The sequence below is a fragment of the Lontra canadensis genome, unplaced genomic scaffold, assembly GCF_010015895.1.
Source record: "Lontra canadensis isolate GAN:19392208 unplaced genomic scaffold, GSC_riverotter_1.0 scaffold3, whole genome shotgun sequence".
NCBI lineage: Eukaryota > Metazoa > Chordata > Mammalia > Carnivora > Mustelidae > Lontra > Lontra canadensis.
In genome coordinates, this window is record NW_022630997.1 from 54843860 (window position 1) to 54856222 (window position 12363).

The window sequence follows — 12363 nt, forward strand, 5'->3', positions numbered from 1 at the left end:
GGAGAAATGCATCTTCTTGTCCTCTGGTTAAAGCTGCTGATTGGGGCAACTAATATCATTTGAACATGGGATGAAGGAGTATAATATTTTACTGAATGCCAGCAGTCATAGTATTTTTTTTATTAGACAGTTTATACTTCATGGTTTTAATTCTTGTTATCCCTTCCTTAATATGTTTTCCTGATACGATATGATACATATATGTTAAAAATTAATAGGTAGTATATTTTACTAATATTATATGTAATTTATATAAAATTTACATATATATTAAATACCTACACTTCATTTAGCAGTCTTTCTTTAGATTAACTCGTGATGTTTACTTCTGGGACCTCTTGGTAGAACTCACTCAGCAGCTTTTCAGGAAAAAGGGATATATAAGGTTGCATACTGAACTATGTTTAAAAAATGTTGCAAGTTTGATACAGAAAGCCCAGTAACTTAGGAAGTGTTTGCTAAAGTTTCCCAAAAAGCAAGTAAATGTGGGAATGGATAGGAGAGTGTCACGTCTTACCACTGTCACAGTGACTCGGAGATGGAGGGGTAAGATTTTGCAGGGCTTCCCAGGCCCTCTTGTTTCCCACATCCTTTTGTTTTTGTGTTTGGATAAGCTGTCCTCTTAGTGCCAAGCTTTGGGCTCACTTAAGTGGAGTTACTTAAAAAAAACAACCCGGGCTTGACTTTTAGAAGATGTCATGTAAAATATATGACATGTGAAATACTCATAGAGACCCACATCTGTTAATGAGATTGCTGCAACTGTGGCTTTTCCAAAAGCCTGGGAGAGGGGGAGGGATGTGTGCCAAAATGTACAGGCCAAAGATAGGCTGTGACTTCCTGATTCAGGTGCACAGGGGCTGCTCCCCTCCCTGGGCTGGGCTTATAAACACCCAGCGCTTTCTGTGCCTGATTCTTGGGAACCCTGTGTGGCTGAGTCCCCAGACTCAGCCCTGGGCATAGAAGCTTCCAAAATGGAGACACTCAGTCCCAGATTTCACATGGACAATTTTTTTGAAAAGGTTTTTCACTTAATTGTGGGGAAAGGCTGGTACCTTTCTTTGGACACTCCTCAAGGAGTTCTGATTGCATAAGATCCTGTTGTTGTTTTCAGAGAAGTGACCGTGATTTATTTTAAAAGACCCTGAGTGACAACTGGAATGCCATCTGGCTAATCTAAAAATCCAAGGAGCATATTTAAAACCTACCAAAAGCTTCGCAGGTGTAACACAACACACAGTAGGCTCATTGAAAACCTGTCATGGTCTAATAATACATTTTCTCCTCTCCTCCGTTACATGAAGTATTTTCCTTGGTTCTTTGGGCATTACCCCAAAGCCAACAGGACTGCTATCTCTGTCCCAACACACAGATGTAGCAGGTGCTCAGTAAATATTTGGGTGTGGTCTTAATGGACACGGAGGAAGCACTTGCCTGAAAACTTCCTCTCCTTCCTTTCCCCATCCCCTCCTATTTCCTGCTACCCACATTCACTTATTTCCTTAGTGTCTGAAATTATACTTAGAGATGATTTCTTTGGGATTAAGGCTTCTGGTGGTGACCATTATTAAAATGGAAATTAAAAAATTTGTGCCCCTGGGAGGCAGATTCAAGTTGTCATTAATGCTTTAACATAAATTATGTTGCCAGGTAGTCTAGCCTGTTAGGGGTCAGTCTGGTCAGTCTTGGGGGTCCTATTAGAGTCAAAGGGAAGGGGAATTGGGAGAGACTCAAGGATAGATTTTATTCTCTTCTCAGGTTTTTCCAGGCCTGGCATTGTCTGGGCAGCTCTGGACCAATGCAGTTTCTTTTTCTAACCAAATTCTTCCAAGATCAGAGTGGCCTTGGCCTTCCCTTCTGTATCTGCATGTTCCTTTCATCTGTTTTTCCACGGTCATTTTCTATGTTGTCCTGGCTACGCTGATACGTGAAATGAAGCCTGGCCAGCCGTACATTTTGCAATGAATTAGTTATCATCGGAAGCAGTGGTTCTCAAAATCAACTGATTATCACTGTGAACTGGGGAAGGGGGTTGGGACTTGGGAAAGATCTAGTTTCTCAGGCTTTATCCCAAAGTAAGAACCTAGAATGGGTGATGGTGTTGGAGTTAGCTCAGTTCTGATCTGGGTTTTGTAAAAAACTTCAGGTCAGTGTTAAACATCTTAGAATCATACTTCTTATGTTTGTGTGTGTTTGGGAGGCAACCTGGTTTACAAATTCACGTTCCTGGGCCTCACCCCCAGGGACTACCTGATCTAGTGAGGCTGAGGTACCTGTGGGGCCCACACTCATTTGTCTTTAAATTCCTGTACTGGGGCTACAATGCAGGAAGAGGATGCCATGTGCATCCCACCAGTTGGGCACTTGGTCTGAGCTGGTTTTCTTGCCGGAATGGGGATGTCTGGATTTGGATTGCCACTGAGGAATCCAGCTTTACAACTGGGCCAACATTGCACAAGGGGCTCCTGTTTAAGGAATCGGTAGAAGAGTCACAAAGGACATGTTACTTCGATAAAACTTACTGGTCATCAGAGCAAATGTACAACCCAGCTGAACTAAAGGAGCGGGTATACGTGCCCATATAAGTCTGTAGACAGATCTATATCATTACTGTATCTGTGACCTAGGAATTGTGTTTCCTTGAGGAGGAACTAAAGTCATTCAATAGGCCTGAAAATATGATCAATTAATTAGGGTCTGGCCTCATCCTTAAGAAAGCATGTGCAAGTTTGTATGTTCTGATGCCGAGTTTCCATTTTTACCTAATTGTACTTTGAAAAGAAAGGTTAATGAATCAAGTGAAGGGGAGAAAAAAAAGTTCTTGCCAAATTCCCAAACAATAGGTATTGTTGAGCTCTAGGGTTGAACCTCTGATTGAACCCTAGATCTTTGGATGCAAAAATCCTAGGTTTCTCTTCTTCGCTGATTTTTCTACTTAGCGAGGTTACTCTTATTGGGAAACATTTTCATTCACACTACAATGTCTAGATGATCTATTAAAGTGAATGACTCTAACAGAGGAGAACAAGGCAATACTTATGAATTCAATTGTTATTTTCATGAAATAGAATGGTTTACTGACAGTCAAAAACATGAGAAAGCAAGAAAATTTAATTATTTCGTTAAAAAGAGTACTGTGTTAAGTTGACTGATTTTTGTTTGTTTGTTTGTTTTTAACTGGCAGGAGGAACAAGATATTTCAGCAGGCAGAGTTAGGATCTACATGGCTTTTGTTTAATTCCTTAAAGTACATAATTTAAAAGGGATAGTAAGGGAAGAGGACTGGAGCTTATATCAGTTTGTTCTATAGATAAATTATGTAATGTTGCAAGTAAGGAATATTTAAAAATTTTAAATGATTTCATGTAGTATGGATATTATTATTATATTTGGTTATATTTATGTATGTAGATACTTACTTATTTTTGTCCACTCATTACATTGTCACTCTATCCGAGCAAGGTCCAGGTCTTTTTCAACTTTGTGTCCTTTAGAAGTAGTACTACTGGAAGTACTGGCCCCCAAATTGTTTGTAACTTACCTGAGACCAGGAAAGTACAGAAATAGGGAGTAAGCATTTAATAACTTCTAAGGGAATTTGGCATTCCTGCAACATTTTTACCAAACTACCATAGCAGATTGGAAATAGAAAATGAACTGGTCAGTTCTGAGTCCCAAAAAGTTTGAAACGCACAGGTCTAATAGTTAACGAGTACCTGAAGGGTAGTACATGTTAAAGTACTTCCAGTCTTGCTGAGGGTCAGACTTAATGATTCTGTTCAATTATTTTTGAATGCTACTTTGGGGGTAGCACTGTGGGCACTGGGACAGTGTGTCTAGAAAAAAAGGCATTTCTTTTCATGGAATTAACAACTAATTGAAGAGATGTCAGAGGTACAGAGGAATTACATAGCTGTGTGAGGCAAGATACAGTTGGTTACCAAAATCTCAGGATATAGAGTAAACATTTATGTATTAAGTTTTAAAGTAGGTATGTGGCCTGTGGGTGAACTTGGCTGGGAAATATCATGGAGCTTATGAGACGTCACTTGGGCAATGAAGGATGAGTAGGAGTTGAAGGTGGAAAAAGCATTCCAGGCTGGAGGAGGGTGGAAATGGCTGAGAACAAGAACAAAGGCTCTACACTCGAGTGAGAGAATGGTCTTACTTTAGAGGCCCCCAGGCAGTGTGGAACACTGCACATTTTTCAGTATAGAAGAGCCATGAATTTTTCACTGGGTTATTCCAGAAGTTTTGTGATAAGGAATGGGATTGAAAAAGTCTGGAGGTCAATGGAAGAAGCTAGTCTGAAGCAGGGGATATTTCAGCAGGCATGCAGTAGTCTCTTTTTGAGCCAGGAAGAACTCACCAATCTTGGTGTTAGATGTCCCCTCAAGTGCTTCGAACAGCTGGGTCCTTGCCAAGATCTTGTTAGTTTAGGTGGTGCTGAGCAGTGGATGAAACAAGAGTATTACTTCTGGTTCTGAGCTTTTAAGATGACATAACATGACCACATTGGTATCATTACCGCGTAGACATGCTGGGAATTGGAGCTAGTCTGAGAGAGAGTGGTGAGGGTTGTTCTATTTTTTAGTTTACCGTGCTAATCTAACTCTAGACTCTTGCGGCTTCTGCTGCTGCAGACAGTTGGAACTGATGTGGTTTTGTTCCTTCTCTCCAGGTGTGACGAAGACACAGCCTCCCTACATGAAGACCAGACTGATTGCTCCAGTATCAGGTATGACCCACTATTGCTTGGTTCTTAATTATGAAGGACAGAAACCATGTGTGTCTGGAGTAGTTAGCCTTTTCTTTGAATCTAAGAATCAGCTGTTTTTGTGTATAAGTTTTTTTAATAAAATATCAGTTCTTAAGTTTTGTCATGTCCGTTCTGGGGTAGTCCCCTTAGTACCCGAGACAGTGCCTTTTATGTGGGGAATGCACAGTAAATGTCTGCTGAATTCAAGATTGATTATCCCATCTCAGTGTTCCCATCATAGACCCTATGGAAGAGGTTATAGATTTATTTATCAAACACATCACTGAGTGTTTGGAGTACGGTCTTGGTCATCAAGGGGTTCATGATATGGCAAAACCTTCATAGTTAACCATTTCTTCCACATTTGCTTTGTTCAGAGCATTTTCACATACATTTTATTATTTAATTTAAACAACTGAAAGGACGTCGATGTTTCCCTCCTCCTCCTGGAGGTGGGGAAACTGAGGCTCAGAAGGATTATAGCTCATCCAAACTAACATAGCTACTATGCGGCAGAATTTGGGCTCCGGTCTCTCTGACTGTTGGGTCCATTTGTTGGATAACAAACAATTGTCGAAGGCCTATTTTGTGTGCCAGAAACCAGTCCATGTAGACGATGATGCTGTAGTACGTTAAGTGATCGTTTACTAGAGGTAGACAGAGGATTCATTTAGAAGGACCAAATAGCCCAGAGAGGTTTCTGGGATGGATTCCTGAAGAAAATTATGGTAGCACATGACTTTGTATGTGTGTGTGGGCGGCGGGGGGGTGGCGAGTAGGAGGATATGAGGCTAAGAAAAAGATGATGCTACCAAGCAGAAGGAACGGCTTGCTGGAAAGCCAACAGAAGGTAGAGAAAATAGAGTTGTAGGAATAGCAGGAAGTTCAGGATGGCAGGAAGCTTGAGAACATTTGGGAGTGAGGCCAAGAGTGATAAGAAGTAAAGCTCCAGAGATAAACAAAGACCTGATTTCAAAGGGTTGGTGTTCCTCACTAAGGAGTCTGGAATTTATCCTGGAGGTATTGGGGAGACTAAAAAGAACCCTCAGTCTTTTCTTTGCAAATAACCACTTGACTAAAACCCCATTAAAGTAACAATAGCTCCCATTTATTGAGCTGTGGCCTTGAGCCAGCTTTGTATGGTAGGTATTTCACAGGGCATGTATGATCTCTGCCAGGTAGAGAGAGAGCCATCTCATGGCTGAGGGTCCGAGAGGTGATGTGCTGTGGCCCAGGCTATGCAACTATTATAGAGGAGGATCTTTCAGACTCATTCCCAGTTATGATTGATTCCACTAAGTAGAGGCATAAATTATATAACTTGTACTTTCCTGCTTTGGAGATTCTGAGAAACCAGTAACAGGTTAGAAGTGTATTTTTAAAGATGACTGTTTGTGTTTAGGTATTTGTATAATGAGAGAAAGATGTTCTTTGCTTCCCCACACCAACCTTCTTTGCTTTGCAAGTCAAGGAGGTGAATTCGGGCACCTTGAAAATATATAAAAATGAAGTCCAGGTATTGTTTAAGGGGTGAGTCTAACAAAAGAACCATTTTAGATTTGAAAAATGAGTTTTTCTTCCTGATCTTAATATTCTAGAATCCTCCTTGAAGGAATATTTAGGTTTCCTGTAAAGGCAGATGTTCTCCCTTTTGTTTCTCACCCAGGAGCATAGAGTATGGGGATGAACATTGTTTCCAGTGAGAGAAATGCATTTCACATGAACTAGTACAGTTCCAACTTATGGTTTGATATTGGTTTCCAAATCCATTAGTGACTTAGAATTTTTAAAATTGTAATTGATCTTGGAGCACCTGGGTGACTCGGTTGAGCGTTTGACTCTTAGTTTCAGCTCAGGTCGTGATCACAGGGTGACGATCTCAGGGTAGTGAGATCAAGCCCCTCATCAGGCATCTGGTTCAGTGCGGAGTACACTTGGGATTCTTTCCCCCTTCCTCTCTCTTCCCCTCTACTCCTTCCCCGACCTCTCTCTTTCTCTCTCTAAAAATAAGTAAATAAGTAAGTAAATAAATAAATTATAATCACTCTTAAGGGAAAATATTAACCAGTGTCATTGGCACTGACTTTCTGTTTAACTTTTTTTCAGTTATTAATATTTCATTTGAATAATTATTTCACTTGTTGGGTTCTCCTTTACCAGGCATTATGAAGTTTGTCCGGGGGCTTAAAATTAACTGTTTCATGTAGTTTTATTTCCACACTTTGCCCAGTTGCACCCTGGGTCATGCTCCAGAATTCCTATCCTTGATGTTTGCTTTGATCTTTTTCCCAGAGGCTAACTGGAGTTCATCTTCCTGATAACAGTTTAGTGAGTTTAATCTCTGTTTTATTTGCGAAAAAGCATCTTGAACAGTGGGCATAGAAATCCTTTCTTTGTTGGTCTTGTCTCTTGGCTTTGTGTGTCCTTGAGCTACAAGGAATTTTTTCCTATCTGACCTTACCAAAATCTTTTACAGATGCTCCGATTAGGGAATGGGAGGGAAAAACACCACTGAGGGGAAGTGGTCACCCAAGAGAATTATATGATCTAGTACCAAATGATTGCCAGTGGATTAAGAATGATAATATTAATTGTATAAAGAGGACACCCCATTGGGTTATATCCCTGGATTCTTAGCAAAGTTAGAAAAGAAGTGCATCTAGATTTAAGAGGGACTAATGGCTTCAATAAAAGTGTTATGTCACTACTTGGAAGAAATTGAAAGAGTAGGTTATATTGTATAAATTTGCTTGGTTAGTGAAAGTTAAAAGTGGCTGTGTGTGTGACACCACTAGCTGTGTGAAGGTGACACCGGCCCGTTTCGTCACCGCAGCAATTCCACACTGATGGAACCTGGACAAGGATCTTTGAGTGCGCACAGAAGGTGTTGTTCAGGTGGTTTTGTTGGGTAAAACATGGCCCTTGTTTTATATTTTATCCAAGTAGCATGTTTCCTATCAAAATGGACCCTGTTAAACTTCTAGAGGCTTTTGAAAATTGTAGGGAGATGATTCTAAACATGCCAGCAAGGAGGAAGTATCATGCCTTAAATCAAGTCCATATATGCAGGAGAGACTGAAGACCTAGCTAGCACTCCAGGTCTCTGGGTGAATTAGCTCTTCCCAGGAACTTCATTTATTCTCTGAGTTTTAGAGTTTTTTTCTTTTTCCTTTTTTTTTTTTTCTTGTCTTTTTTCGAGAGAAGGGTGGTGAAGAGAGAGAATCCTAAGCAGGCTCCACACCCTGCTTGCAGCTCTCCTGGAGCTTGATCTCCTGACCCTGAGATCATGACCTGAGCCGCCCAAGTGCCCCTGAGTTCTAGGGTCTTAATCTGTAAAACTGGGCTGACAATCTCTAACCCGAATCCCACATTTTTGTTAGAAAAAATACATACATCAAAGCATCTTGAAGTGAAAAATTAAGAACAAATATGATATCATGCGCAAAGCCACAACTGCCAAAAAAAAAAAAAAAAAAAGTATGTATCCACTTGTAAAGAGGAGAAGGTAAGGTGGAATGATCCAAACAGTGAAATTCACATTTCTTAGGTTCTTATTCCTGTGAAACTAAGTCTACCCTAAACATTTTGCTAGATACCCTATAAATAGAGCAGCAGTGAGTGTTCCAGCCCCGCTTTCCCGCAGCAGTGTATTACTTTTTTGGGTGCTTTCTAAATTGGGTCTTTCCTGTTTTAGAGATGAAGACAATAAAGAAAACTACCCCGACGCCAGGGCTCTCCTAGAGGAGCCCGCGCCGCCGTCGCCTCCGCAGCATGTAGAGCAGCCCGTGCAGGTGGACGGCGTGCTGCGACCCAGCATGGGCAACTTCAAGTCCCGGAAGCCCAAGACCCTGCTCAAGGCGGAGAGCGGGAGGAGCCACGGAGAAAGTCAGGTAGCGGGCTCTACCTCCCCAGGCCTTTGCCAAGTGGGTGCTTCTCCCACGAGGGCACCGCTCTGGCAGGCAGTATGAGCGCGTTCTTTTGCAGGAGGTGGTGAGCGAGCTTGACCGGGTCCGTGTGCATACCGCCGGCCTGGGACGCAGGGATGGCACTCCCAGCGCAGGGTGCTCAGCAGGCTGGTAATCTAGCTCCCCTTCAAACGGATACCTTACGCCCTGGGCTTCGACAGTGGTTCAGAGGCGGTGCTGCATTCTTGCAGCGGAGAGTGGAGGAGGATCTCCAGCATTCTTCGCTTAACCAGGTCATGCAGCTCTTGCCCCGAACTTGGAGATTTCTTTTTAGCAAATCAAAAATCCCAAGTTTACCCAGAGCCACTCACCTTAGCTGCCCTTTAGCAGACTTGGGTAAATTTATTCAAGTGCGCACGTGCCTGTTTGTATGTGTGTAGTATCAGGTTCTTTGAGGTCAGTAAGTATTTAATTGAATGGATGAAGCATTTTTTTTCCCCATTCGATTTGGGTAGTACATTTACATTTTCTAATTTTTTTAAAACTTTCTCAAGTTGTAGAGGGATGTAGCCAAGATGTGATGTTTTTAAATCTTAGAAAACTTCTTAATTTATGATGCTTTAAAAAAAAGATTAAATGAATATAATCCACTTTTACCTTACTAGGAGGTTAATGAGATTATACTTGTAATACAGTTTTGGGGACAGGGGTGCTTCATTAATATTAACTTTGCTTTTTTGTTAACATTTAAACCTTAAAAATAATGTGGGAGGTTCTACATGTAACAGATTAATTGTATAACTTTAAGTCCAGTCCTATATAGCAAATGCACACCAGGTTAATCTTCCTGTTAGAACACCTTTGGCTGAACACCTTATTTGACCTTGTCATTTTCTTATTTGTCTTGTGATTTTTAGCTCATTTCTTCCTCGGTATTAGGAACTCTTATTTAGTCAGTTAATTTTGCAATAAAATGAAAGTGCCCTTTGCATTCATAAAGCCGGGTGGTAATTATTTTTAACTGAGTTGAGTTTCAGACAGAAGTGAATACGAAATACTGTTTGAGTTACGATGAACTTGAGACACTGCGTATTACTGAATGCACCCCATGCTTAATCTGATTAGGAGTGTGGTGTTGAGGAGGATACAGTTACCCAAAGGGCTACCCCCATAGTCTGATGGGTCTTAGGGATGCGCTTGAATCTCCTGCTAAGCGTCTCCTGTGACACTTTGAGGATTGGGTGACCTGCCATGTCTCCCAGAGTGTTTTCTTTCTTGTCATCCTATAGCCTGGCTCTCAGAAATTATACAGTTGTCACTTCTAATAAGATGCTAATGCGGCATGTAATTCCAATCCATTGCTCACAAACACAGGGAGATTTCTGGGGAGAGATATGCTTGTATTATCTTTGCTTATAGTACAGCATTGGAATCCTGGCCTGCAGGTAAAATGTTTAGTTCCTTCCTAACATCTCTATCCACACAATGAGATCCCCTCCAAAGAGAACTTTGATAATAATATCTTAGATCTTCCATATATGGGAGAAATATGAAACAGTTCATTCTTCCTATTTTCTTTGGGGAGAGAGAATTAACATTGGTTGAGTATTGACAAGAACTGAATCTATAAATACTCTATAAATAAGATTATTAATAAAATCAGCTAACATGTATTTAGGTATTTACTATGTTCCAGGCATGTACCATGCTTTACCACAATCCCATGGAATGGGTATTATATATTTTTTTCAAATGTAAAAATTAAGGATTAGAGGGATTATATAACCTCTTTAAATAGATTTGGAAGAACTTGAGTGGAAGGTCTTTTCCATAAAAGCACAGTGTTTCTAAGAAAAGGTACGCAGATCTTCCAACTATAAGTCTAGTGATTTACCTAATCCCTTATACTAATTACACCTTAATTTTTATATAAAACCCATGATTTCGCTTTGGAGGTTTTTTTTTTTCCTTTGCTGATTATATTGTGCTGCTAACCAGTAATTACCTATTTAGAAAAGATTACTTTGGGGAGAATTTTCTAAGTGTGTTTTTTTTTTTCTGCCTTGAAGTTTTGTGATATTGACCGCTGAAGCTAGACAAAGTTTGGGTAAACCTTAGCTCCATAGGAGCAAGTTTCTTAAGGTCAGTGATTCAGTCCTTCTTGTCTTTCTTTAGACCTGTAGCATGTGGTAGTCACTCAGTATTATGTGTTGAATAATTCAAAACTGGTTAAGAGAGGTGCACAGATGACTGTATCATCTTTTTTTTGATGTGAAATGTAAGTGTGATCTTATTCAGTTGTTAAAAGTTACATTTAACAGAATATAATCATGACTCTCCTATAGATATGAAATAAAGGTGTATCAAAGATTTTATTTAAATTATTAATTAACAAAGGAATCAGTAAGATAGTACAACCAGTTCAAAAGAGAATGCAAAGTATCACATATTTGTAGTCTGATGAGGAATGCAGAAATAAATTTGCAAATGGACACAAAATTGGCAAAATTTACAATATCCATGACGTGATAATCAGTTACTTTCTCTTGGACATGAGGAATTATTTGCTTTGCCATCAGTATCTACAAGTTCACTTTTGTGTCTACAGCCTTGTAAAAATAGCCTAGTCATAGAAAAACAAAAGCAAAGATTATCCAGATGGATGAGTTAGCCCGGACACCTGCTAAATTTTAAAGATTTTATTTATAGTTTTTTATTTATAGTTTTTCTTTACATTCTTCTCTTACCTCTTATGATCATAAGAATCTCAAGAAAAGATTATTCTTAATCACAAAATAAGGTTAGTCTCATTAGGTTTGGCCTACATAGGCATAGCAAGAGTGTCAATTTACTGTATAGGCCTTGTTAAGCATGCTTTGCAAAATGTAAAGTCATTTGCTATTGACTAATTACAATATTAACTTTTCTTTGGGAGTTTTCATGGGGGATCTCAGATTGGACTTTCAATGCCTCTATTATTTGCAATCCCAAGGTCTGGAGCTAAGTTCAAGAAGCTCTCTCCACGATGTTTCAACTGCAGTACCTATGCATTTGGATATATTACTCTCTTCTTGAGATCCACAAAATAACATTAGGTTTCTAGCTTGCCAGCAAGTGACCATCTTTATACCACCTGTAAGGTTGGACCCTGTAAACCAGTTAGCAGGTCAGTTATCCTAGGAGGCCCCTGTAGGCATTGGCTACGTAAGTAAAGACTTTGTTCCTTAAAGGTGGTCTGTTCTACATGATTCAATGAAAATCCTTCTCAGGATGGCATTCCAGGCAAGATTTTGGTTACATAACAGATTTTTCAATTTTATTCTGGTAAAAGGAAAACAGATTATTATTGAATATAGGAACTAACCCCATTGCAACAAAAGGTCAGGATGCAGGGTGAGTATCTGAACTCTGGGGTAAGTGAGACTCAGACATCACTTTTAAATGTTTCATCTCATTTTACCTAAATGGGCGGTTTTAAAATACAGTTTTATTATTATTACTATTCATAAATGGTGAGGCCAAGTGATGAGAGGATGACCGCTCTTTGAAAAGATTCCCACTCCTCAGTCTCAGGAGGAAAGGGAGCATGCTGTGCTGTGCAGGACCAAGGAGCACCAGGGTTAGTCAGAAAGTGGAAGGGACAGGTGGAAAGCAAGGCAGAAGCCTTTACGTGGTTTGTATGGGAAAGGCAAGGTGAGG

General features: G+C 40.1%; 1 protein-coding gene across 9 annotated transcripts in view; it reads left to right on the forward strand.

The window, feature by feature from the left end:
* The window catches only part of FAM13C (family with sequence similarity 13 member C), a 146367-nt gene that overhangs the window by 858 nt on the left and 133146 nt on the right, over positions 1–12363 (forward strand). For all 9 annotated transcript variants that reach the window (XM_032842624.1, XM_032842590.1, XM_032842599.1 and 6 more), the window contains 2 exons: positions 4682–4738; positions 8454–8649. In XM_032842624.1, the coding sequence (XP_032698515.1) occupies positions 8575–8649 (75 nt within the window). In that variant the 5' untranslated portion in view covers positions 4682–4738; positions 8454–8574. The remainder of the gene's footprint in view (positions 1–4681; positions 4739–8453; positions 8650–12363) is intronic.